This window comes from Morone saxatilis, unplaced genomic scaffold (genome assembly GCF_004916995.1).
Source record: "Morone saxatilis isolate NCDOM2014 unplaced genomic scaffold, NCSU_SB_2.0 Contig20, whole genome shotgun sequence".
Classification (NCBI taxonomy): Eukaryota; Metazoa; Chordata; class Actinopteri; family Moronidae; genus Morone; species Morone saxatilis.
The window spans coordinates 18,239,744-18,265,625 of NW_023339763.1; the positions used below are offsets into that span (position 1 = coordinate 18,239,744).

The following is a 25,882-nucleotide window of genomic DNA, read 5'->3' on the forward strand; positions in this document are numbered from 1 at the left end:
ACTATGCTGCAGGAAGACTTTGTTTGTATCCGATTATGCTGAACTATATCAGTTCAAAATGATGAAACACTCTTATAAGAAATTGAATCAAGTACGTTTGACCTGCGGTCAGAGCCTAGAGACTGTGACATGAATTTGATCGGGCTAGTAGGCAGGAAAGATTATCCGACCAGATGTTGTTCCCCCCCTATTGGAATAGTAGGGCCAATAATAAACACACGCACACACAGACACACACACACTAATCTGAGATAGGCTAGTAGCCCTTGCACATCCCTTTCTCTCTCCTCTCTTTTCTCTCAGGCAGACAGTCGCTGTTCCAGTCTCACCAATGTCAAGTTTTTTCCAGACTGTATTTTGCAGACTTCTGCCTTAATCATCTCGTATGAGTACACAGCAGACACAGTCCTCCTTGGTGTGAGTTTGCGGGATCGCTTCAGCCTACAGATGGACACACAAGGGGCGAAGAAAAGACTATATTGGAGATGGCATGTGTGCCGTTTTGCGCTGTTCACTTGTTTCTTGGACGCAGTCTGGGGACAGATCCGCTACTCAATCCCTGAGGAACTGGAGCATGGAGCGTTTGTTGGCAACATTGCAGAGGACCTGGGTTTGGATTTGGACAAGCTCTCTGCGCGCAGATTCCGGATAGTATCGGGTGCCAAGAAGCAATATGTAGAGGTAAATTTAGAAAACGGAGTTTTATTTGTCAACGAAAGAATTGATCGTGAAGAACTATGCGAGCAGAGTTTGTCCTGTTCTTTTCACTTGCAAGTTGTCATAGAAAACCCTCTGGAACTGTACAGGGTAGAGATGGAAATTCTGGACGTGAACGACAACTCTCCCAGTTTCCCATGGACCGAGTTTAATCTGGACATATCGGAGTCCGCTGCACCAGGATCACGTTTCCCACTTGAGAGCGCACAGGACTTAGACGTCGGATCCAACTCGCTCCGCACCTATTTGCTGAGTGTTAATGAACATTTCCTTTTGGATATACAGACGCGCAGTGATGGCAGTAAATTTGCAGAACTAGTCCTACAAACCCCGCTGGACAGAGAGCAGCAAAGTGCGCATCAAATGGTACTAACGGCGGTGGATGGGGGCGCGCCGGAGAGATCCGGCACTGCGCAAATTGATATCACAGTTTTGGATGCAAATGATAACGCGCCTGTGTTTGATCAGTCGTTTTACAGAGTGAGGCTTGCTGAGAACGCACCCAAAGGCACCGTTGTCATAAAACTCAATGCGTCCGACTTAGATGAGGGCCCCAATGCTGATATCACATATTCGTTCAGTGGCCACGCTCCCATCAAGGTGCGCCAGCTTTTCAGCGTAGACTCGCGCACTGGGGAAATCAAAGTCAAAGGAGTGATCGATTATGAAAAGGCCAGGATGCATGAAATTTATGTGCAGGCTAAAGATAAAGGCCCCTCCGCTGTAGCAGTTCATTGTAAAGTGCTGGTGAACGTTTTGGATAAAAATGACAACCTCCCAGAGGTGATATTGACATCAGTCTCCACACCTGTGCAGGAGGACGCGCCCCCGGGGACGGTGATAGCAGTCATCAGCGTGATGGACAAAGACTCAGGTGAAAACGGGAATGTGGACTGTGAGATCCCCCATCACGTCCCGTTTCAGCTGCACTCATCCTTTAAGAACTACTACACATTAGTAACTTGTGATTTTCTGGACAGAGAGGCAGTGGCAGAGTACAACATCACCCTCACCGCCCGAGATATGGGCTCCCCACCTTTATTCACCAGGAAAACTATCTTGGTCCAAGTGTCTGATGTGAATGATAACGCGCCTCACTTCAAACAGCCTTCATATACTGTGTATTTGACAGAGAATAACGCGCCCGGAGCATCCATTTGCTCTGTGACTGCTCTGGATCCAGATTCTGGTCAAAACGCATACCTGTCTTACTCTATACAGGAAGGTGACATCCTGGGAATGCCCGTGTCCACATACGTGTCCATCAACTCAGACAACGGTAACATTTACGCGCTGCGATCCTTTGACCACGAGCAACTTAAAAACTTTCAGATCACAGTTCAAGCTCAAGACGCCGGTTTTCCGCCTCTGACCAACAACGTTTCCGTAAATATCTTTATTTTGGACCAAAACGACAATACACCTGTAATCCTGTCACCAGTTCCCCAGAACGGCACGGCACCCATCGAGGCAGTGCCCAGATCAGCCGATGCCGGTCACCTTGTCACCAAAATCAGAGCGGTGGACGCAGACGCAGGGCAAAACTCGCGTCTTTTTTATCAAATGCTCCAAGCGACGGACCCGAGCTTGTTCAGCATCGCTCTGTACACGGGCGAAATCAGGACAATACGCCAGTTGGTGGAGAAAGACCCCGCGAGGCACAGACTGGTCATTCTCGTGAAGGACAATGGTCAGCCACCCCTCTCGGCCACAGTTTCCATCATCCTGTCAGTGGTTGACAGCCTGCCAGATTCGCAGCCCGATTTGGGTGACCTGTCACTAAGCCCGCATCACAGCTCCAACCTCACCCTGTACTTAATCGTGTCTCTGGGCGCAATCTCCTTCACATTCCTGGTGGCTATCATCGTCCTGGTTGCGATGCGGAGACTGAAGGGCAGGCCGTCCAACAGAGAGTCCAACTTCCCTTCCTCCATCAGCGGGTGCTGCTGCTGCTGCTCTCGCTCCGAAACGTCCACCACCACGGAGGTGTTCAAAAAGTCCAACTTGAATGTGAGGATGTCCTCAGGCGCGTCCGGCTGCGCGGAGGCGAACAGCAACGGCGCCCTCCCTCAGGTGTACTGCTACAAAATGTGTCTGACACCGGAATCGTCCAAAAGCGACTTCATGTTCCTCAAGCCTTGCAGTCCGGTAATGTCAGTTCAACAGAATAACGCCAAGAGCACAGATTACCTGACTTCTGGCTGGAGCGCGCTGGACCGTAATGAACTGGCCAACAACAGAGCAACAACCCCGAACGAGGTAGGGTACTGAAACATAACAGAGGACTTATCTCTCTTATCATCACACTTTAAGAATGACACTCATCCCAAAAACTCTATCCACTCTGCCAAGTCTCTAACTAGTCGTCCTGCTGCTTCACGTCTATTAGAAATGACAGAAAAGTTGACTGCAGGGGCAAATGTCACAATGCATTTGACACGCTAGGGGACGCTCTAACTCTTGATCTTGCTGCTGTATCTGTGCTCCAGTCAGCAGCATCAGTCTCCATCAGCATTAAACCTCACATTAGTCACATGAGAAGATGAATTACTTACTCATTTTTCAGTTTTTAGGAGATGTGGCATCTTATTCCTCGTTACAATGTTGCATTAGAGAGCCATTTATGTCATTTATCAATGTAAACAATGTAGTGGAAATTAATAGAGTGGTGAAAAATGAATAGCCTCCAGTTTTCCAGCTGTTGCACTACAACGTGACTTTGATTTTCTTTCTATGGAACTTATGAACTGTTGGCTTTCAACATGAACAACAGACAAAAAGGCATGTCAGTCATCTGACTTTGACCATACAGCCCCCATGTATTGACAGCTCCCATATCTGATACATGACTGCCTCTAGACACAAATGCAGTGGAACTGATCTTCTTGAGCTGGCCACTAAGTTTTTCTTCATGTTTCAACTGTGCAGCTGAAGTATTCCAACAAGGACTGGACCTGGACCAAGAACCAACGCAACTCAGCATACAAGAGGTGAATAGTAAAGCCAAGGCACACACACACACACACACACACACACACAAACACGTACACTGCTAAAATTATCCTTGTGCTGTATCTTTATCTCTTCAGGTATAGTTCGGGAAACATGGAGGGCACGCTTTCGCGTCAACAGAAATATGATGCCGATGGGTTTTCCTGCTCTGTACCGCCCCAGTACTGGACCTGGGGAAACCATATGAAGGGTAGGCGGCAACTGTTTTATTTGGGCTCGTTATTCTTAAGAATTAAGTCCCTGCACGCAAGTGTTTTGCTTTTTTTGTGAAAATGCTTAAATTAAGAAGACACCTTTAAAGCCATCTTATACACATCAAGTATACTGTATGCAAATATGGGCTCTTTGCAGAAATAATCTTCCAATACAAACTGTAATTTATGCGCATTTTTACAGACTGCAAGATGTCTCTTCAAGAGGGAGCAGTTCCTCACTACTCATGGGCTCCGAAGTACACGCAGCCTCACTCTGAGCCACCAGATTACCAGCACAATGTATACATACCTGGCACCACGTCTGACTACAGTACTCTGAAGCTGGCACCCAGAGGAGATCTGGATGTGTACAACACTTTCTCTACTTTTGGAAAGAAAAAGAGATTCATCTCACACTATGAACAGTCTATTGACAGAGACGATGGTCTCATAAGCAATGCCATTTTCAAATGATACACCAGCTAGTTTGTATTCTGTGTATGCTATATATGCCACCAACTAGTTCCATTAACAACTTTAAATTGCTTCTCCAGTGGAAGTATTGCTCTCAGAGGCTGGCAGACTATCGTTTCTCCATTTTACAGTGGAATTTAATACCACTCATTAACACAAGTATATTTTTATTTTTGTAAATACTGGAATAAAGTATAAATAAAGTTAATAATATCTATTTTGAGGCATAGTAGGATCTCCATGTAGCAGACTTTTCCATCATTAAGTTGTAGTGTAGTTTAAAGGCAGTAAACTGGAACAAAAAGAAAAAGACTTCTCTTGTCCAGCAGCGAGCTCAGTATAACTGCTATACTCAACAGCAAGCAGAACCTCTGTGGGCATTATTTTTCACAAATGCTGCAAATCCTGGTTGGATAATTAAGCTGTGCTACAGCTACGGTTGTCTTATGAGTTCAGCTTCCACTGAGCTTCCAATAATGCCTGGCGCATTTAGTGACAGGTCATCTGTTCAAAAGGGTGAATGCAGTCCAGGCACAATGCACAAGCAATGCAAGCAGATGGTAGAGGCAACATAATACAAACGTTATGCAGCACAGATTCATTTAGAACAGAAGAGCAGATTTCAGAAATATGACACTGAAATGAGGAGTGTAACCATCAGAAAGTAAACATCCAGGAATCAGGATTTATTGTGTTGCCGGGAGTAGCATCCCATCTGTCATTTTTTTCATTTGGCTTGTGCAGAGTATCAAATTATTTGACGCTCAGAAGGGCAATAACACAGATGGAACAGGTTATATGCATTCCAGATTTGTATTCATCATTGTATGGTATGAATTGTATATTTAAAGATGATTACACAGTTGTGCTTAATGGGACTAAATGCTCTGTATGGTCCTATGTACTGTATATATTAAGATCAATAAATCTGTCCTCAACTCTGTGGTTGTTGGTTTTGATTTTTTTACTTTTATTCCTATTATTGGTAGATCCTAGTAGAACCGATATGTGTATGTAGCTCTGAAATAACTAATAGATTAACTTCCACTATTAATCAATAAATAAATAAAAATCAGGAAAACAGTAAAAGTCTTTTTTTATCTCCTGGCATTGAGAGCATTGAATAAAAAGTGTCAGGACCCTGATTAACTAACTCACAGAAAACAAGGCGAAGGAGGCAGAACTGGCAAGGCTCATCTTACCTGCCCTGGCCTTGCATGGTGTTTGTAAAAGACCTGAAATTCAGTAATTTTGTTCCCAGATGCTGACTCCAGAGGGGTGATGTATTTGGGACACCTACTATCAATCCCACTGCACGATTTTAACCATTTTCCCCAGTTCCCTGCTGAGATGGAATCAAGAGTAGGAATTTCAGCCTGCAAGAGCCCAGGATTAGTTGGGGGGACTGTCACTCTACAACCTGGACACATGACCTGTTTATATGAGGCCTATGGGAAAAGAAGCTGTTATTATTATTGTTGTGTTGTGACTTATGGCTCTGAGTGTCATTTAACCTTTTTCTCTTGACGTTCTGGTGAGTAAACCCAGGGTTTCAACCACTACTCTGGAGATAATCCTCACGATCCATCGCCTCTGAGCTATTGCAGACTAGTGGGTTAATCTTGGGCTTGGACTTGACTGCCTCAGTGAACTGCTTCATGTTCAAAAAGCTGAGTGCCAAGGGCCAGTTTCAGATTTATTTTGAACTCTCTGAAGATCGAATAAAAAAAAAAAGAGTATATATCTGTATCATTTAGAGACTACCAGGAATTGAAAATACAAATCCAGATAGGCCCACATTTATATCCTGCCAATAATTACAGACAATCAAGCCAAGATTTATCTTTGTCTGTATCAACCAATACCAAAAACAGCCAGGCTTATGCAAGCAGAGGCACATAACATATGTCTAGCTTCTGTGCCAGAGCCCAATCTGTGTCGTTTTTATTTCTCTCTATCTCCCTCTTATCTCTCCCAGCAATCCATAGCTTCCCCAACTCCAGTTGAGAAGAGAGGTCTGCCCCTTTTTACCCACTAGAGGGCGCCTTTCCCTCACAGATACCTCTGTGAGAAATTAACCATACTGAACCTAAAGTTTATCTGTGCATGGTATGCATTTTGGCATTCACTATTTTATTTCCAGTCTAAAACACTATTTTCTCTTTTTTTTTTTTTTACTTTTGTACATGCATATATAAAAAAATCATAAACAGGTCTGATTATGACTTATATATCACTTAACATGCTAAAATTGCCACATACTCTCCTTCTCTCTTGTTCAATTAGCAACCGGTTGAGAATGGCCCCTGGAAATACATGCCCTTGAAACAAAAAAGGGCACTGTATGACATGAACATTAACAGACAATAAGAAATAAAGATAAGAATAAACTAAATAGACCACAATAATAAATCAAGCAATCAAACAAAGCAATCAATATGAAGCATACAGGACTCTACCACTACGTCATACCCCACCCACTACATAACGTCCCTATTATAGGCAATACCTGCGCAAAACAAACAAGAAATACTATTTAGATTGAGTCCATCGACAACTTCACCTTCGAAGGTGACTAATAATATTAAAAATGCCATCAATAGCATTTTTGTTCATCGATACACGTGATCATTAAGATGCTGTAGGGCTCGTGCTGGATGGGCTCAGGGAGGTGATGAAGGCTTAGTGTGGTTAAGTCCGTCTACAGTTAATACTGTAAGTCTTTTTCTCATCATTGAGTGGTTTTCACTTCACTCAATACAACATTTTAATTTACAAATTGCAGTTGACATGAAGTATCTCTCTATTTAAATAAGCATCTCTGTCTTTATGCCATACTAGTTAGCCAAAGTTAGTGTAGTGAAACAAACTTTTGATATGGCAGAAAAAATCAGGGATCTAAAATATTAAATATAATTAATATTATAATGAATATACCACTGAGGTGTACCTTTTATAAAGTGTAACTGTATAAAGTGTAGTTAGATGAATTAATCCAAAATAAACCTTTAAAAATGTATTAAAACTAACATAATATTGTGTGTGTGCTCCAGATGCTCCCTTAATTTTATAAATTGTCACTGGATGGAGCTAAAGGACAGGAATGCTGAGTAACATTGTCACGTTATCCCATCATGTCAGTATAACCAAATGCATTAAAATACAGCAGCAAGCACAAATAATGACAGGGCGTAAAAGCGTAAAAAACCATAGAACCATCCTATGCTGGATGGTTCTATGGTTCTCCCCTTGCACAGTGGTCAGTTAGACTGAGGAAGAAATGGGTTACAAGACAGAAGTGAGAACTGCAAACACAACTTGAAGTATATGTTACATCTCTTAATACAGGACCACATTTTAATACCAATGCTATTCATGATCAGCCATATAGCAAGAGCCTCTTGCAGTATGACAATATTGCTCCATAATATTGGCAGTAATCACCAAAGGGACAAAGAAGAAATGACACAACATATATACTTTATCCTTTACTGTTTCCTTATTATTTTCCTCATTGTCCCTGTTTGGCATAATTTTGATTGTAGCCCTCAAAGTAGATTCTGGGAATATCCTGGTTTGTTCAATATGTGAATTCAACAATTCAGTAATAAACAGCACTGTAACTCATTACGAGTAATAATATTACAGCAATAATGCTATTTTCCCCAGTTACTAGTAGTGTAACTAGTTACTAATACATTTCAATAATAAACCCTATCACATACTTGAATTCATTTTTGTAATCGTGGAGGAAACTAGCTTGGTAGATGGAAACGCTTATATTCAGCAGCTGGAAATATTCCATGACTTTGATTTTAACAAACAAACAGATTTTGAATTGTCGTAAGTCCGAATTTATGGTGAAAAAGAACGCAATTCCTAATTGTGTGGGGAGTAGCAGAAAATATAACTAATAATATAATACTTTTTAAACATTTTTAGAGTAACTAGCCCAACACTGATAATAAAGTAACAATCTCTTAATGTTATGTACAGTAAATACTTCTAGCATTTACACATTTAACTTTATTTTGCACATTGCTCCACAAAGGTGTCTTACAGGTGTGATAAATTAAACATTTCCAAAGAATTATATGTGAATGTTTTCTAACTTTAGAAAAAAGGTCTCGGAACAAAATAATTAAGTAATATCAGCTTTGAAATAAGGCTTTACAAATTCCTTTTATGAATATGACTTGTTTTTTTATGTCAAAGGACAAAGCCATATTATATGAGTGTATGCTCTTAGTCTATTAATGATAGTGTTTGTGAATACTTGCGTGTGTTATGTATGTTCTTGATTCTACTTTAGTGAAATTATTTTTTGCTGCCTGGAGAATTCAAGCCTGTGGAGGGTTTTTTTTAGGCAACTCTCCTTTAATTTATATATTAGATTACCTTATATGTGTAAACAAATAAACAAACCAACAGGAATACTTGTCAATCACATCAAATCCAAGCACTGTTAAAATCCAAGTTGCTGCACAAGATGTTGAAAAACACTTCAATTTTTCATTTCTAGAAATTCTGGTGTTATAAATATGTGCAGCCCTTCATTTGAATGAAGCCACCCGACCAGCCTACGCAGATGATGCCTACGCCCCTGCAGAGCATTGCCGTGAGAGCCCCGCTCCTCCAGCGGTACTGTACTGTATATGGCCTACTGCAGCTACAACGCGTGGAGGAGGCAGAAATGACACCGGCGCTCCCCTACATGAAGACAACCTGATCGTAAGGACGGATCTGTTTCATTTGTAGATTTAAAAACACCACGACGATGGCGCCTGTCAGTGCACCTTTACGGACACGATTGATCGCGGCTGCTTTTACATTCACTGCACTATGGGGATGTGCGCTCTCCATCACTCGGTACTCTATACCGGAGGAGATGGAAGAGGGCTCCTTTGTTGCCAATCTGGCCACGGATTTGGGTCTGGATGTTCGCAGTTTGGTGCAGCGCAGGGCAAAGCTCGATGTCATCCACAGCAAAAATTACCTTGACATCAACAAAGAAACGGGGGAGCTGATCATCCGCGAGAAGATCGACCGGGAGTACATATGCATGACTAAAACAACCTCGTGCTTTATGAAAATGGATGTCATACTCGAAAACCCCATACGCATTTTTAACATCGAGTTAGAAATCATGGACATCAACGACAACGCGCCGGTGTTTCGCAGAAGGACAATGCACTTGGACGTTTCAGAGGCAACCCCTCCCGGTGAGAGATTTTCATTGACAAACGCCGTGGATGCGGATGTGGGGGCGAATTCAATCAAGACCTACTATCTCAGCGAAAGCAAATACTTCAGCATCGACATACAGGCTGGCAGTGACGGTTCCAAATATGTCGATTTAGTGCTGAACGGTAATCTGGACCGAGAGGAGCATGGCAGTCATAATTTGATTTTAACCGCTGTGGATGGAGGGGTGCCTCCCCGCTCCGGCACAGCCAGCATCATTATCAACGTCCTGGATATCAATGACAACGCCCCCCTCTTCAGTCAGCCGGCATTTGAAGTCAACGTCTCCGAGAACTCGGCTGCAGGGACAGTGGTCATGACCTTAAACGCAACAGACTTGGATGAAGGCACTAATGCTCAGTTGGTGTATTCATACACTCTGTACACTTCAGAGAAGACTCAAGAGCTCTTCTCTCTTGATCCGAACTCAGGTGAGATCAAGGTGATGGGGGTGATCGATTATGAAGAGAGTCAGAGTTTTGAAATGCACATACAGGCCCAGGACAGAGGGGCCAACCCGCTGTCAGGCCACTGTAAAGTCACGGTGTTCGTCACAGATGTAAACGATAACTACCCAGAGGTGACCATCAAGTCAGTGAAAAGTGCTCTGACTGAGGACGTCTCTGTAGGGACGCTGATCGCGGTTGTCAGTGTCAGCGACAGGGACTCTGGTCTCAACGGGGAAGTGGAGCTCACTTTAAATCAGCAACAGTCTTTACCGTTCCTCCTAAACAAATCCTCTGAGGGATATTTTGAGCTGCTGGTCTCTAAGCCACTGGACAGAGAGATAAAAAGCAAATATGATATCACACTGAGGGTGACAGACAAAGGCTCGCCTCCCTTATTTGAAGATGAAACCATCACATTAGAGATTCTGGATATCAACGACAACGCACCCGCGTTCTCCCAGTCCTTCTACACTATCCATGTTGTAGAGAATAATGCGCCAGGGGCATTGTTGACATCTCTAAGTGCGTTTGACCCAGATCTCAATGAGAACCAATACTTGGTTTATTTCATAATGGAGAAGGAGATTGTTAACACGTCTATGTCAATGCTGTTCTCCATCAACCCTGAGAATGGTGATCTTTACGCCCTGAAAACCTTTGACTATGAGATAGAGAAGGAATTTCTTTTCCACATCGAGGCCAGAGACTCTGGCTCTCCTCCACTCAGCAGTAACGTGACGGTCCACATCATCATCTTGGACCAAAATGACAACACTCCTCTCATAGTGTCACCTTGGCGGGCACAGGGCTCGGTCGTAGAGGAGGTGATACCGAGGTCCACAGATAAGGGGCACTTGGTAGCCAAAGTGATCGCCATTGATGCCGATTCTGAGCAGAACTCCAGGGTCACATATCAGCTCCTGCAGATCAGCGACTCAACCCTCTTCAGCCTGGATCAGTACAACGGTGAAATCCGGACAACGAGAATGTTCAGTTACAGAGACCCAAGACAACAGCGGCTGGTGATTGTCGCCAAAGACAACGGCGAACCCGCTCTCTCTGCTACCGTCACCATCAAGATATCAACGGTGGAACATGTCATGTCCTTTTCAGAGACCACAGAGTTGCCAATAGAGTATGACGTCTTCACAGACCTAAACCTGTACTTGGTGATCGGCTTAGGGGCCGTGTCATTTCTGCTACTGATAACCATCTTGGTTATTATTGTGCTGAAGTGTCAAAAACCTAAGCCAAAGGCCATCAAGATCCCCCCAGCCAACAGAAACAGTGTGATCAGCAGGAACAGCGTGATCAGTGAGAGAAACTCCACCATCGCAGACTCCACTCTGGTCTCCAACGATGCCTACTGGTACAGTCTGTTTCTAGCAGAGACCAGGAAGGGCAAAGTGGTCGTGAGACAGCCAATAATTCCAAAAGGAGCTGGGTATTTTGTGTCCAGTATACCCAGGAGCATAGGGCCAAGTGAGACCACAGACTCCAGAGCATCCACGCTGGAGGTACGTATAAAAGAAGTGGCAGCTGGGTTCGGAGGGGATTTAGTGTCATTAATCCTGGTTGACAAACAGGTGAAGGACATTATTTTGAAGGGCAGCTTTTGATGGAGCAGAAAGAGGGAAACACACTTCTATTCATGGGTGCTTACAGAAAACACACTGTTAATTATACTGATTAGTGTGTTCTGGGGCTTACTGTAGTGTAAAAAAATCATAATGTAAAAATCTTAGACATCATGAGCAACAGATGTTTTGTTGAATTTACTGTGGATGCAAGTTGGTTAAAGTTAGTTACAGTAAGTTACAGTTAAAGCATTTTGTAGTTGATACATTCTGAATAGGTTACACCCGTTACAAAAATGCAGTGTGTAGTGTGGGGCCCCATGTCATGTTTCAGAGTTGTTAACAGTTTTTCCAAACATATTTCCACTCTAAGCATCTCAGATGTGTTTGCCTAAAATGGTTTGAGACTTGAAAAGCTTTAGAATTTATCTTGTGACCCTATGCAGGGGGCCTGACCTCTGGGTTGGGACCTACTGCACTTAACTACACAACTGCATATAAAGCTCTTAATATACAGTCTGCAATATAAAGTAGTTAAAACTCTATTGCTCTAGTGCATCGAGCTGGTGCAAAAATTTAATAGTGTCATATATATATATATATATATAATAGTCACAGTGACCACTTTTCCTGCAGAGCAAGAAGTTTTATTTGTGATGCTTTTAAGTAAATTCTTCCACTAACACTTCTTTGAATATGGGACTTTTATTTGGAAATTAGTATTTTTAAGATTTTTACTCATCTCAAGGATTTGAGTACTTGCATTTCAGCTAACATCACTGAAAAAAACATTATTATTGTTTAGGGTATGAGTCTTTTGAGGGTTTTAAGCATGACATGTCAACTAGCTGATGCACTCTGAGGGCAATTACATTTTTTGGTGTAGTCTAAGTAAAACTGAAATTTGCAAATAAAAACACACACACATATATATACACATATATGAACTGAAATGCACCATTTTCCAAAGGGAACAGAAAAAAAGTTCCAACTCAGACAAGCACTCTGCACTTTCATTGCATAATTAGGCTAAACAAATAACCCCCCAAACAGAAAATGTGCCACTGTTCGATGTCTTATGCAGTATGTAGGTCATTTATTGCAGATGCATAATACACAATCAGAGCATAACTAGTGGGCGTAGGGGGGGGCCGTACTTCAAAGAAGCCCAGACATGGAGGGGTTTTGTACAAGGACAAGAGATATGTATATCGCTGTGCTAAGTGAGATGCATCATGCTGGGTGTCTGTAGAATCTTTATCAGCGCTCCTGCAGACAGTAGACTGTAATCGGTGTAGAACCGCTGAAACTGATCCAGATGTTGTTTGCTTTTGTACAGCTGGCCCTGAAGACTGCAACAAGTGATCCACCGAAAGATTAAACGATATGAATGTGCATAGGTGCATGTGGTGAGAGAGAGAGAGAGAGATGTGTATGATGTGTGTGTCCTGTAAGTGTGAGTTGTGTTTGAAATTCACACGTACAACTGAACTTGTCTCTTTTTTCTGTTCTTAAGTACTCAAAATGAAAGGAAGTCCATTCTACAACTGGAGGTATGCTGGTTGCTAACTACATTCTGTAGAGCCACTATAATTATGTAGACATGTTCTATCCTTTTCTATTTGGTATACGTTCTTGGTTTGGCTCAAAAATCTGGTTTGATAACCTGTCACAGTTCCCAATGCAAACCTTAGGCGTAATCCTTTGGTCAACATGTTCTCCCGATTAAATAGAGCAGAATCAAATATTTCCATTTGTCACCGGTCGGACTCTGTCCCTCACAAATACGACACTCTGTTCCAGTGCAACGCCATTGTGAGCACTCAAATTTAAATTGGCCGGTCTCTCAAGTGCGAAAACCTATCAGCTTACTGAGAGCTGAGATTAGAATAAAATTGGCTGCTGGTCAGACTTTGTGTTGTGCACATCTGGCTGGCTTGGTGGAGATCCAGGGCAAAGTGATGGCACAGACAGGAAAAAGGGGATTAGGGAATGAATTGTCCTGCATTGGTTCTCAGCATGTAACATACCTGAGAGCAGTGACTATCAACTCCACATCCCTGCACATGAGCTCTGTTTGGGCATGTCTCATATTTGTGGTTATTGTCCTACAATAATAATGTGGAGTCTATTCTGTTTTTTTCCCTCTATAGTTGTAATATTGGCCCACCAAATACCAAATAGCACATTGTGATGCCTGCTTGTGCATGCTTTAATTACACCCCCTGCTTCCCTATTCTAGTTAATAGCTTTGTCATATTTTATTTTAGCTTTGTGTGTTAGTCTGATTTCTATGGGTGATTTGGTGAAAACTCCGCAACGAACATTCAGGAAAAAAAAAAAAAGGAACCTAAATATAGAAACGAGTTATTAATTTAGCCCTGAATTTAAATGTCCCTGAAACCCAATGATATGTCAATGATGGTGGCAGTAACCAGTCACGATCCACTGTTGCATGAGTGAGGACTTTCTATAAGTTTATATCGAGGTTGACTTTCTGTTTTGGCTAATTCTGTGTTCTGTCTCTCTTAGCAGGAACCCAGAAGAGAACTGCCATGATATAATCATCTCTTCATGGGAGTCTCTGGCTGAAACCCTGTGACTCACAAAGAAGATGTAAAACAACTGTCCTCCCTCAGTCCCTCTGCTCCAGCTGTTCTTTATCTCTCCAGCTCCTCCAATCCCCCATACAAACATCAACCACTAATCACCTCAGTTTTCTACCTTCTTTTCCCTTTTAAGCATGGATCTGCATGATTCTACAACGTGTTCAAATTATTTGGACAGAATTGAAACCATTTATGGCAGGATATTTGGACATTTCTAGAGTTGCCTCATGTAGTAAATCATTCTCTTCTTAACACTTTGAAACTCCTCAATGGGCAAATTTGCCTTCTCTCCAGGGTTTACGCTGTGTGCTGTAGTTCTAGAAACCATCTGTTGCTTACCACGTACGTAAGTCGCCATCATGCAACATTTTTTAAGCAAAAGTTCAAGACACGCCTATTTACAAATACACATACGAATCAGGGTGAATAGAATTCTTCCATAAATCTAAACTGTAGCTGGTTATGTCACTGATTCAGGCTTTGCACTTGGTGTTTTTTAATTTCTACTGTATTATGAGTCTTGCTGTTCTGCAAGGCTCACACTGTCAACTAGAAACTTGCAGATGAAATAACCAGTAATCTGATTTTAGATTTCTCAACCTTTTTTACAATGTACGTACTCAACAGTTATGAATGTGAAAAAGACAAAAAAAGAATGAAAGGAAAGAAAACTGTAAAATGGGAAAAAAAATATATACAAAAATAGGAGATACACCGTTTCTCTTTTTATTTGATTGTAGATACAGTAGTTCTATAGAAAATCATGAGGAGGTCAGAGGAGCAAAAATAATTTTGACACCATCACTAACATCAGATGTGCTAGTCATACTTTATACACACATCTGTGCAGATATGAACCATCTGACAGGGCACACAATTATCTGGCTGTATTGGGGAAACATGACTGAAACTGTTTTGAATTTTCTGATCATGTGATCGTGTTCATGATCAAAATCTAGTCTACACTGTTTCAGCTTGTCTCCATTTGTTGGGGTGAGGTAGTGAGGGTGCATGGGGGGAGGTGCGGCCTCAGATTACATTTTTCATTCAGTGGCACTCTGACATCACAAATTTGGGTGGACAGTGTGTAAAACATCCAAACACGATGAACCATATTTCTCAACAAAGTCAAATGTCAATTCAACTTTATTTGTAAGAAGATATTATCACATATATTAGCTATTATGTACCCAATGTCATTCTCTCATGTTTTTCCCAGGCTGATGAAGCTGGCAAATCAAATATGAAGCCCAAATACTCATTGCACATAGTGCAAATCTTATTAATCAATTAAAAAAAATGCAATTACAGTGGCAAAAAAAATATTTTGTAATGATAAAAGAGTAAAAATATTAAAATGTATTTATCTTTGCCATGGTACAAGGGAATATAAGGTCCAGGCAAGGTATTGTTTTATGAATATTCATGTTTTTATAGATATTTTATGTATTAACTTTTAATGCTGCTTTTGTGAGCTTCTTTAAGGGCATTTTGTGTTGCATATTTGTAGTTTAGTGCATATGATGTGGTTTTGATAGTGTACATAAGTTAAAACTGAAACTAGAGTACATCTCTTGACCTCAAAGGTAGTGCTGTTGCACTACTGTGAAGCCCAGGACTTTCATTTTCTCAGAAACAAGGAGCTTATTAGGACCACTTATTAGGGTGCTAAATGATCAGATCTAATTGGTTGAGGTAAGGAGACTGGATTGTGGGAGAACGTAGCGATAATTATAGTTGCAGTATTATAGTGCTGACTTTGCGAGTAAGAAAAGCCCACTGCTGAACCCATAGACAGTGCATAAAGAGTATTACGCAGATGACAGCACTTTGAAATATGCACCAAATCTAAATGTGATCGCAGCACTCACTCAGTAATGCAGTGACTATTTCTAGATGTATTGCTGCATTATTCTGAGTCAGTGAAATCTAACCTCTCTCTTCCTCTCTCACTGTTGCCCGGTGCTAGTGTTACACCAGGCTGCCCAGACATAAACACAGCTGGCTGTCTGTCTGTCAGACTAAAGATGTCACATAATGAGGAATCTCTTGCTGTGGAGTACATGTTATGTGTGCAATCAATGCCTGATTCCAACAGTGTTTAGAAGAATTGATAAATTGCACATATGATGAGCTCCTTGTGTGCCTTCTGCATTGTAAAAGATGTGTGTTGATGAATGAAATAATGGCATGTCATACAGTATTACCAATTACAGTTACCCCAGTGATCAAGTACCTTGCATTGTTGGATAGGGGCTCAGCCTTTTGGTTTCAGAGCAGATGTTCTATGAAGAACCAGTAGATGCATTTACTGTAAATTGAACTGCTTTATACTTTGTGTTTTTTATACAGTAGACTTTTTTGATATCTTCTGTATTCACTGTGATCGGATGGCACAGGAGGCTCTTGTGCTTGGCATAGTAAAAGTGTGTTATTTCTCATTTGTGTATACAGCTCAGTTTTTTCCTCTGCTAATTTGCCAGTCAGATTGTACAGTATGCTTCGAGAGTTGCATCAAACCGAATCCAGTTCCATCCCACTTGGTGGATCAGAGACAGTATGGGAGAGAATGGTCTTGCTTTATTTTAAAGTCTGGTTAATTGTCGGATTTTGATGTTGCTTATTTGGCTTAAATGTTCTGCCTGATCATACTAGTTTGAATAAAGCTTTTTAATCTGTCTTTCTGTCGTGTCTGTGATAAAAAATAAAACAGAGTTATCAAAAGTGACTTCTGGAATGTGACACACATGCTCTGTCTCTCACTCTCTCCCTCTCTTCCTCTCACTCTCTCTGAAATTCTCTTGCATACACACATTTTGACCCAGTTTCTCTGTATAACGCTCTGTACTAATTCTTGGAAATTGAAAACTAAATAAAGGAGATGTGCCTGCAGTTCAAATCGCAGAAGCAGACAAATAATAGCTTTGTCAGGATTAGTAAAAGCCTAGAGCCAAATTGCGCAGTCTGCTCTTCACTGTGACCACACAGGGCTATCAGTCAGCAGTCCCACATGAGACTGATGTGTGAGGGCCCCATGAATTTGTATGGTTATTTGTATTGCATCAATCCTGTGTTGTCTACCATTGTAATAGTTCAGTTTAAAAGGGTTTTTATGTATTATTACTCATTTTTGCCAACGGAAGTGCATTTGCACACAGCTGGGGCCTAAATAGAGTATGTATCTTAGTGCTAAAATGTAAATTTAATTTCCACAGCACTCCTGATAGAATAATAAAGTTATGTGAGAAATTCTATTGATATGTAATAAAGAGGTAAAAAGCTAAATTTGGGACATGAAATTCAAAATACTTACATCATATGTTGGATAGGAGGTGACCCACTCATCTCACCAGCACTTTGCCAAATTGGCAACACTATATTAAAGGCCTTAAGGTCTTCTGGTTACTTGTTCTTTAAAAGGATTGGAAGTAGGTCGGAGGAAATAAGCAGTGCACTTGTGGCTTACATCCATGTGTGCTGAAGTACTGATGTAATACTTGCCATCAATTCATCCTCCCCAGTGAACTGCAGTTTCAGAGCTGGTGCTGAAAGTGTTGTGTGACCCAGCTGTGGTGCTAAAGACTGCTTTATATTACAGTAATACTGCTATTTTTTTTTGTTAAACAATTTACTCAATTTACTCTGTGCCATGCAAAAGGTTTTCATACACATATTGCATATATTTTATATTTCTGTTATTCTCTATACAGTATCTTAGGTAAGCATGGTATGTGGGGCAGCTGTGAATAGCCACCCACACCTTGTGATTCAAATAGTATGAATGGTGTGACATTAAATGGCAGTTCAGTTTGAGCTAGGCTAGAATCTAGTTCCCACATGACCCCGACCAAAAACAGGCCAGTTTAGAAAATCAATAAATACACTGTGAATGTTGTTAGTATTGTCTATATATGTGTATTATGGGTGGGTGGGATTAGGAGTTTACAGAACCACCAACCCTGTTTTTCATTAGGTGGCAGCAGCCCTCAGTAGCTAGCCTTCACAGTGTACTTATCAATCACAGAGAAGCAGCAGCACTGAAAAAACTTTCTCATCTCCACAGTAAAGTAGTAGAAGCTTTATCAGATAATTTATGGTCTAGATGAGGTATGCAATTAGGCACCCCATTATACATCATCAGGGTTTCTGTGGGGAGTGCTGCAGTGCTTTCATTTCTAGTCTTTGGGCTTCATCATAAATCACTTAAAAATCTTCCCGATCAAAGAACTGCTTTTGTTTGCATAGAGCTAGAGTAGTGCACGGCGGCAGCAGTGTATTGATCCAGTATTTCACTATTGAGTACTGTCTGTTTCACTATTGAATACCGGATTAGAATATTATAAATGGAGATTTTCAGAGATGGGTGCAAGCCGTTTAAGCATAATTTAACCAGATTATGTGGATTTGCACAATCCTGTCTAGATCTGGTCAGTGTAAAAGTCAGTTTTAAATCAGTTTCATTGCATGTATTTGCATTACTTTCCAACATTAATCTTAAACTTAAAACTATAGTCTCCTTAATATGTGTAATGTTGGTTTGTTCTTTAATAGTTGGAGGCCAATTCCCTGCCCCCTGAAGTTTGTAGATGGCAACAGTTAATTCAAATTTTGGCATGCAGTGGCATTTTAGCAAAAGGGGTTCTCTGGTGGTACGTGGAGGATGAGAGGGTTAGTGATGTGTCAAGGATTTTAGTATTATCATAATCAGTGCAAATCAGTATTATTACACTATTACAATTACAGTTGCAACAATATCAGTCAAAGTGTGAGACAGGCTGTGGGTGCTTGACCCATTTGTATGAGTGAGTCAGATCAGCAGAGTAGATACCCTGGCTGGGGCCCATGCACAATGGGGTCATTAGTCTTATAATACCTAGAGCCTCAGTTTCCACCACAGCTGTGAGCATGAAGTAAAGAGGTCTCAAGCAAGTGTCCACTAATGTACTGCTCCAGCAGAAGTCAGAGGTAGCACTGATGTGTCATTTGTTTTATTTTGTGACTGATGTGTCATTTGTTTTATTTTGTGAGTGGGCTGTGTGAAAAGATAAAACATTTGTTGCACTGTTGCAGCAGAAATGGACATGAACAGGTTGTCACTCTGATTAAGAGACACGCGCCAGACAAGGCAGGAATACAAATCTATTGCTACATCTGCAAAGTCTGTGATTTTTCTACACGAGATCTCCACAGACAAAATCTGTCTGGCCTTTATATGACATCTGTAAAACCTTGTTTTGATGAAGCAAACGCTACTGTAGATTTGAGTGAATTTATGTCTTGATTATTATAATATTTAAATATAGAAGTGTATGCATGAATAAGGAACAAGTTTCACAGTCATTGGTGATGCAGTAATTGAAATAGTCTGATCTGATGGCCAGGCCGATGGAGTACTATAATGGAGTAAAGTGCAGTTAGATTTAGGACCCATCTTGAGTGACGCCTGTGGCTGGTTTTTTTATGTGTGGCTGCCCTTGCCATGGGGTCACTGCTGCACTACTCTGTGTCGGCCATTCTGTGTTGGCTGTTTCAGATGACTGGAGTCCAGCACAAACACTCTACATGAAGGCAAAATGACCATGTGAATCTAAACTTAAAGAAAGGTGGATCATTATAACCTTTAATACTGCAAGAGTCGTGTTTGTGAATCTTTTAGACAATTGGTACCACATGTGAGGGACAGATGGACAGACAGACACAGACTTGCTTAAGGACATTGCATCTGTCTCTCTCTACAATCACTCCACCCTGCTGCCCAACAACTGCCCTCACATTTAAATAAAAAATGTCAATTGTAAAGGAATATCACTGTGTGTGTGTGTGTGTGTTCTATTTTTGGTATGCATACTTTTCATTACAATGGGATGTAAATAAGCATAGTTTTGTGCAGGGAAGGCACAGAAAATTTAGAATGTTGATCACAGCTGGCACAGAAACATTCATCAAATTGTTGTTGCTATGGAAACACAATTTTCTGAGTCTTATGCAACAAATCCAAAATAGTTCCTACAACAAAGCAGGTGAACAGTGCGTATTCAGTGGGAATGCATATTCTGTCTATAATTGTTGCATATCTGTTGTACAGTCAGTGCAGGGGGGTTAGTGTGTGACTGGTAATTTCCAGAAGTGACGCTCAAACATGAGGAGCTCAGTGGTTGTTTGTAAGTACTATGTACTTGCATATGATTTTATATCATGTTTTTCCTCATTAATATGATACTTTCCTGCTCCCATAAACAACTGATAATCAGGCAAGGAACTTTCACATTGTAGACTTCTGGTGCAAGATTGGACCAAACACAGTCAGTCAGGACCATAATGCTCCTACTGTATTGCAGCTCAAACCGTATTGCAGCTCCCACATCTACCACAGGCTGTAATTTATGTCAAGGTGAAACACATATAGATCCCTGAGCAGCTTAAGGAGATGGCAGAGTCAGTGAAATCTTATCAATCAATGTTCAATGTATCTTTTAAAAACATTTATTTCTGGCTATTCTATTTCTAGTTTTCTCTTTTATTTTTTTTCCTGTTCTTGTTTTGATTGACCTTTATATTACTGATGTTTTCTGTTTCTTTTTTAAATTTGGCATGTATTAACCGATATATTGTTGAGTGAAACATTTTGTAAACTGTATTTATTATTTTGACAACATTTTATAATAGTCCAGCTGACTGCGCATGGATTATTCAAAATGAGCCATTGTGGCTCTCCTCCATTAGATGCATTCACCCAGTGATCTATTCTGCTCAAGGCTATCAGGGCAGCCTTGCCCTGCCAGATGTTGTGACCGACTTTACTTGTCTGTTTTGGACGAATTTCCCAGACTCCCTTAGTGTCAGCCAAAGATAATCTAGCTTCACTCTCACAGAGAAATGCTGGTACTGATTTTTTTTAGGGGTTGACAAGACATCATTTACAGCTACTGTTCCTTGTTACTTACTAAAAGCTATGTGTGTCCCATATTCAGTGGTGTCCTGCCAGTTTCTTTTTTGGTACACGAAGCAGTGGCTGCTAGTTCATTCACTGCCTGAACGTTGTTATCTCTAGGCTCTACCCCAAATTTTACACAAGAGAGCCATGGTTACTGACCTAGCAATCCCTCTTTAGTCTAATTTTTTATGACTCCGTTGCTCCTTCAATATGTTTCCATAACAAGTCCTGTTTTAGAGACAAACATAATGCAGAAAGGGATATTTTCCACAATTCTATGTAGTAACCCAGGTATATTTTACAGTAAAGATAAAATAGGTAATTTCAATACATTCAACCATGTTTATGCATTTTTTAATTTTGTACATCATCCTTGGAGGGCTGTTAGAAAGCAAAAATCATTATGTTGCTTGCAACCATGGTGTTTACATATCAGAAGATACTTTCATACAAACAGACTGTCTTTGTCTGTCTCTGTCTCCATCTCACTGTTGTTGATCCATTCACATTGTTTGCTATGTGAAAGCATAACAAGTTATTTTTCTCATCCAAGTAATACAGCCAGTTATAGATTATATTTCAAAATAAGTAAATAGGGATTGTGATCTAAATGAACACAACTTCTGGCTTTAACACAAGTAAATAACTAATTATTATAATTAATATTGGAGTAGGCCATACATCTTCACTAGATCAGTCTTAATTAGATGATGACCTTTACTGGAATTTTACATGCAAAGAACCCAAAGTGGGTTAAATGCACAATGACAAACATATTTACCTTTGCATGTAGTGAGTAATTATACTGTGCCGAGATTTATGCACATGCCAAGTGTTGGACCTGTCCCTGGTGCTGAAGTGATTCTTTAACGGTTGCTTCCTTTGTTATGCCACACATTCCTGGTTTGTGTAAGTAATCAGCAAATATCAAGCAGTTCTAAAATATATAAATATAAAATACAGAGTAAAGATGCAGTTTCATTGTCACATTTGAAGATCATCATGTTGCATTTCAGTAAAGCTGTAAAAAAAAATTATGATGGCTCTGCTCTAAAAAAATGCTCTAATTGACTTGTAGGTTGGGTAGAAAGACATCAGCAGTATGTATGTGTAACCATTAAGTGCACTTAGAGCCTGTGGATGTCAACATCTTTGAGAACGCTACTCCCATTAATGCTTTAGCAAAAATACATGTGCACTGCACCAGAACTGCTTCCTATGGTGTGATTTTTTACCTGGTCTCTGCAGGGAAATTAACCATGGACCACAAGTCATCAGGATGTTGCATGTGTGTTCTGTTTAAACTTTCCCTATTCATCACACACCAACAGGGCAGAGCTCATGGGGTGGCCAGAGGTTGCCATGGAGACTTTAAGGGGTGGCAGAAATATGCTGATTTAAACAATAGCATATATCAATATTTGCTTGGAAAAGCCCCTAAACTAAGATATTTGAACTCAAAAACGTCACATTATTGTAACACAGAATAGAAAGCACTGAATTTTTTTTGTTGAACTTAACTCTAAACAGTCTAAAATGTGGTCATAACAGATCATTAAATTAAATGTGTTCTTTTGTTTTTAACACATTCTTTTTAAAACCAATCTCAGTTAATGTGTTAAATCTGACAGTATTTGTCACTAAACTGGACTGGCAGCTGGGATGGACAGGCATTTTTAAAGGGGCAGACAGACTTACTGACCAGGGTGAGGATGCACCAAGATAGGGGGTACACAGAGGAAGATCCACTTAAAAAAGATAGGTAGGGTGGGTAGATGGTATGGGTAAACAGATTAAATAAAAGCCTCTAATGTAAAACACACACAGTATAGACAAAACCTTTGGCAAAACAGAAAGTTTTCTACAAGAAAAGAACAAAAGAAGCAATTACACATTGAAGAATGACATGTTTTACCTCAACTGTAACCAAATGTGTTCCATCAGTTCTCACCCAGGGGAGGAGCAGTCAGTCACATCTGCAGTCAGCGACATCTGCATAAAGGAACCGGTGACTGAAAGAAGTGTGCTGCCAAAATGCAGAGTATCCTCGATACCTCCGTCATCATCAGTCACAAACAACCCAGGGAATGTGCTGGCAGTCAAGGGAAGACCTGACATTAAAACAAGTCAGCCAGTCGTCCAAAAGCATAGAATGGTTATTAAGTAGCTCAAAATAACTCTTAACAAAGGACCAAAGCATAAGCAGCAGTGTCTTTAACAGCCTGAAAATGTATATATATGTAGAGCATATATATGGGAGCATAAGGAAGCTTCACCTGGTGCCTATTTGAGCCTAATCAGGCTTATGGTGGACCAGGTAACCCTTCTAAAACATCCATCTATTTTCTATGACCTCTTCAATTATACAGGTCTTGAGCAGCTGGGGCTTACTTCAGTATGCACTGGGTAAGATACAGTTCACTCCTGTGAGTTTCACTGTTTCAGTACATTGTGTCAGAGCCTGTGTCAAACAGAGAATACCACGTGGCTGATGACGTCTGAAGCTTAAAACGTCACTGGTGCTTCAGACAGCTTCATTCAGTTCGGATGCTGTAAAGTTTTGCAGGTAAACGATGGGATTGGTTCATAAGTGGGCAAAACATAATCGGATGTACGAGAACTTCCACCTGATGTCAAGTAATAATGTAATAAAAGTAATAGGCTCTCCACTCACATCACATTGAAACGTTAACGATATCAACCATAAAGTCTGACTGAGACCACAGTTACACTGGGCCTCAACTACACTAATAAGGTACATTTATCAGAAAAAATATATCATATCTAGGCCTATATATCTTGGATTGTACATTTTTGAATCATTTTACTGTAACATATTGCTCAATCACATCTACATTAATTAAACAAAGGGTCTTACAGGTTTAATAATAACACACAGGCTTCTCGGACACATATGAGACTAAAACTATTAAAATGAGAGAGGTTGACATTCTGGGTTTGAAGCCCCAAAGCTTTGAATTTGTTTTTGACACAAATTGAAAGAAAGGCTTCATAAAGCTTCTTCTGCCCATCACTATCAGTGGGGTCAGAATAGACAACCACATATTCTCACATTACACAGTGTGAGCACTTGCTTGTGTATCCCTAATTTCATCACGTTTTTCCTTGAGTTTTGACCACCAGCTGTAGGGTTGGAAAGCTAATTCATAGAAATTCAGCTCTCAGAATAAGTGAAAAGAGGGGATTGTTGCATTTTCTTGCAGAGTGGAAATATAAGAATGAGCCCTGGAAGCAGAAAGCTGAATTGTAGGCTGGACCTTCCTGTGACAAAGGCAAATGGTCTACCCCTGAATCATGTATGTCGATTAATACAACCTCAGTATTTATTTATTTTGCTTTATATTAGGTTGTATTCAGCAGACTATCAGCCTCTATATGTTTCCGTGCCCATATATGACCCTATATCATGTTTCTCTCCAGGATACAGCCTACTGTAGAGAGGAAATTAGACATGTGCTTTGTGGGGTCCACCACGGGCATCTGAAATACGATTACGTGACCTGACAGTCCGAGGTCTACCACTGACAGTGATCCGTGTGCAGGGAAGGTTGTGATTGTCAGTGCAATGCTTTCTTTCTGTTACGCCTTGCCCAAACGCTCGCCATGCGGTAGGCTGCGCTGCGGAATCGCTACCGGCAAATGAACCATCCTTGCGTCTCCAGTGCAGACAAAGGAAGACAAACATAAGCCTGTCCCCCAAAACATGTGTCTATGTGTGTGGCCACGTTTTTTTCTCTCGCGTATTTCTTCCATTTTGGGGGAGGTGGTGCACATTACGCTTTGACCTTGCCTTTAAGAGCAACAGAGTCCAGACACATTTAACAGGGGGGGGGGAATTAAACGTTTTAGCCACATCTCCGGGTTATATTTCCCATTCAATAATCCCAGATCCTTAAATCATGTGCTGCACCGCAATTCTGATGGATGCATGGCTGGTGTAGCGGAATACAGAAGTGTGTGTGTGTTTGTGTGTGTTTTGTGTGACCACCGTTCTTTATTCTGGAGGTGCTTTAATGTGTCGGTCGTCTATCAGCTCTCAGACCCTACACCGACATCGTAATGGAGGGATGAGAGGAGAGCAATGGGTGGGGAGGGAGGAGGGGAGCTGCGCCACAGTGGAGAGGAGAGAGCTGGAGTCTGAGTGCGCGCTAGGGTGGGATACGGTCCCTCCAATGTCAAGTCAGCAGCGTTGGATTACATGAATTCCGGTAAGCGTTTTCAAAATAAAATCTCTCCAAAGGCACGCTCTGCTGCTGGGTTTTCAGTGAAACACATCCACACAGGAACCTTTGGTACATGCTTCATGGCAACATAAGCAAAGTTGTATTTATACAGCACAAACACCTTACAAAAGTAAGTGTAAGTCTATGCGTAATTGAAAAACATGTTAAAAACTAAACTTTGATTTAGGATTTGAGGAAAAACCTGACAAGCTATGACTCCCAGTCCCTTATTTAACAACTTCATTAAAAGCTCTCCAGTTTTGGGCTTCCTGGACGCATGTCTTCCTTTCTTCCCTCTAGTAGAGCTAACTGAATTTACTGTAGAGAAAAAAAATTTACACTTTTAATTATTTTACTTTGAAAGGCACACGCTTCTATTCCGGTTTCATCGGCGCAGATTTCCACAGTCTTGACAGATTTCACAGCTC

At 40.9% G+C, this 25,882-nt stretch overlaps 2 protein-coding genes across 5 annotated transcripts; both read left to right on the plus strand.

The window, feature by feature from the left end:
• Window positions 1–364: 364 nt before the first annotated feature.
• On the plus strand, window positions 365–5,279 carry LOC118331378 (protocadherin beta-15-like). The gene is made up of 4 exons (XM_035666257.1): window positions 365–2,976; window positions 3,646–3,707; window positions 3,807–3,919; window positions 4,126–5,279. The coding sequence occupies exons 1-4, from the start codon at window positions 448–450 to the stop codon at window positions 4,395–4,397; spliced, it is 2,976 nt and encodes a 991-aa protein (XP_035522150.1). The 5' UTR covers window positions 365–447; the 3' UTR covers window positions 4,398–5,279.
• Window positions 5,280–9,004: 3,725 nt separating this feature from the next.
• On the plus strand, window positions 9,005–16,956 carry LOC118331379 (protocadherin alpha-C2-like). Of its 4 annotated transcripts, none has more exons than XM_035666260.1 (3): window positions 9,005–11,607; window positions 13,184–13,220; window positions 14,200–16,956. In XM_035666260.1, exons 1-2 carry the CDS (start codon window positions 9,175–9,177, stop codon window positions 13,193–13,195), a joined length of 2,445 nt encoding a protein of 814 aa, XP_035522153.1. In that variant the 5' UTR covers window positions 9,005–9,174; the 3' UTR covers window positions 13,196–13,220; window positions 14,200–16,956. The 4 variants fall into 4 exon arrangements, with proteins under 4 accessions (XP_035522153.1, XP_035522156.1, XP_035522152.1 ...); XM_035666263.1 differs by having other exon boundaries at window positions 14,203–16,956; XM_035666259.1 differs by lacking the exon at window positions 13,184–13,220 and having other exon boundaries at window positions 14,203–16,956.
• Window positions 16,957–25,882: the final 8,926 nt, after the last annotated feature.

What these genes read in the sequence shown, in the direction of transcription:
- LOC118331379 (XM_035666258.1), top strand. Translation starts at nt 9,175, where the DNA reads ATGGCGCCTGTCAGTGCACCTTTACGGACACGATTGATCGCGGCTGCT. An exon ending in CCAGAGCATCCACGCTGGAG is followed by an intron (nt 11,608 to 14,199) that starts GTACGTATAAAA and finishes TGTCTCTCTTAG; the next exon opens with CAGGAACCCAGAAGAGAACT.
- LOC118331378 (XM_035666257.1), top strand. Translation starts at nt 448, where the DNA reads ATGGACACACAAGGGGCGAAGAAAAGACTATATTGGAGATGGCATGTG. An exon ending in CGCAACTCAGCATACAAGAG is followed by an intron (nt 3,708 to 3,806) that starts GTGAATAGTAAA and finishes TTATCTCTTCAG; the next exon opens with GTATAGTTCGGGAAACATGG. An exon ending in CTGGGGAAACCATATGAAGG is followed by an intron (nt 3,920 to 4,125) that starts GTAGGCGGCAAC and finishes GCATTTTTACAG; the next exon opens with ACTGCAAGATGTCTCTTCAA.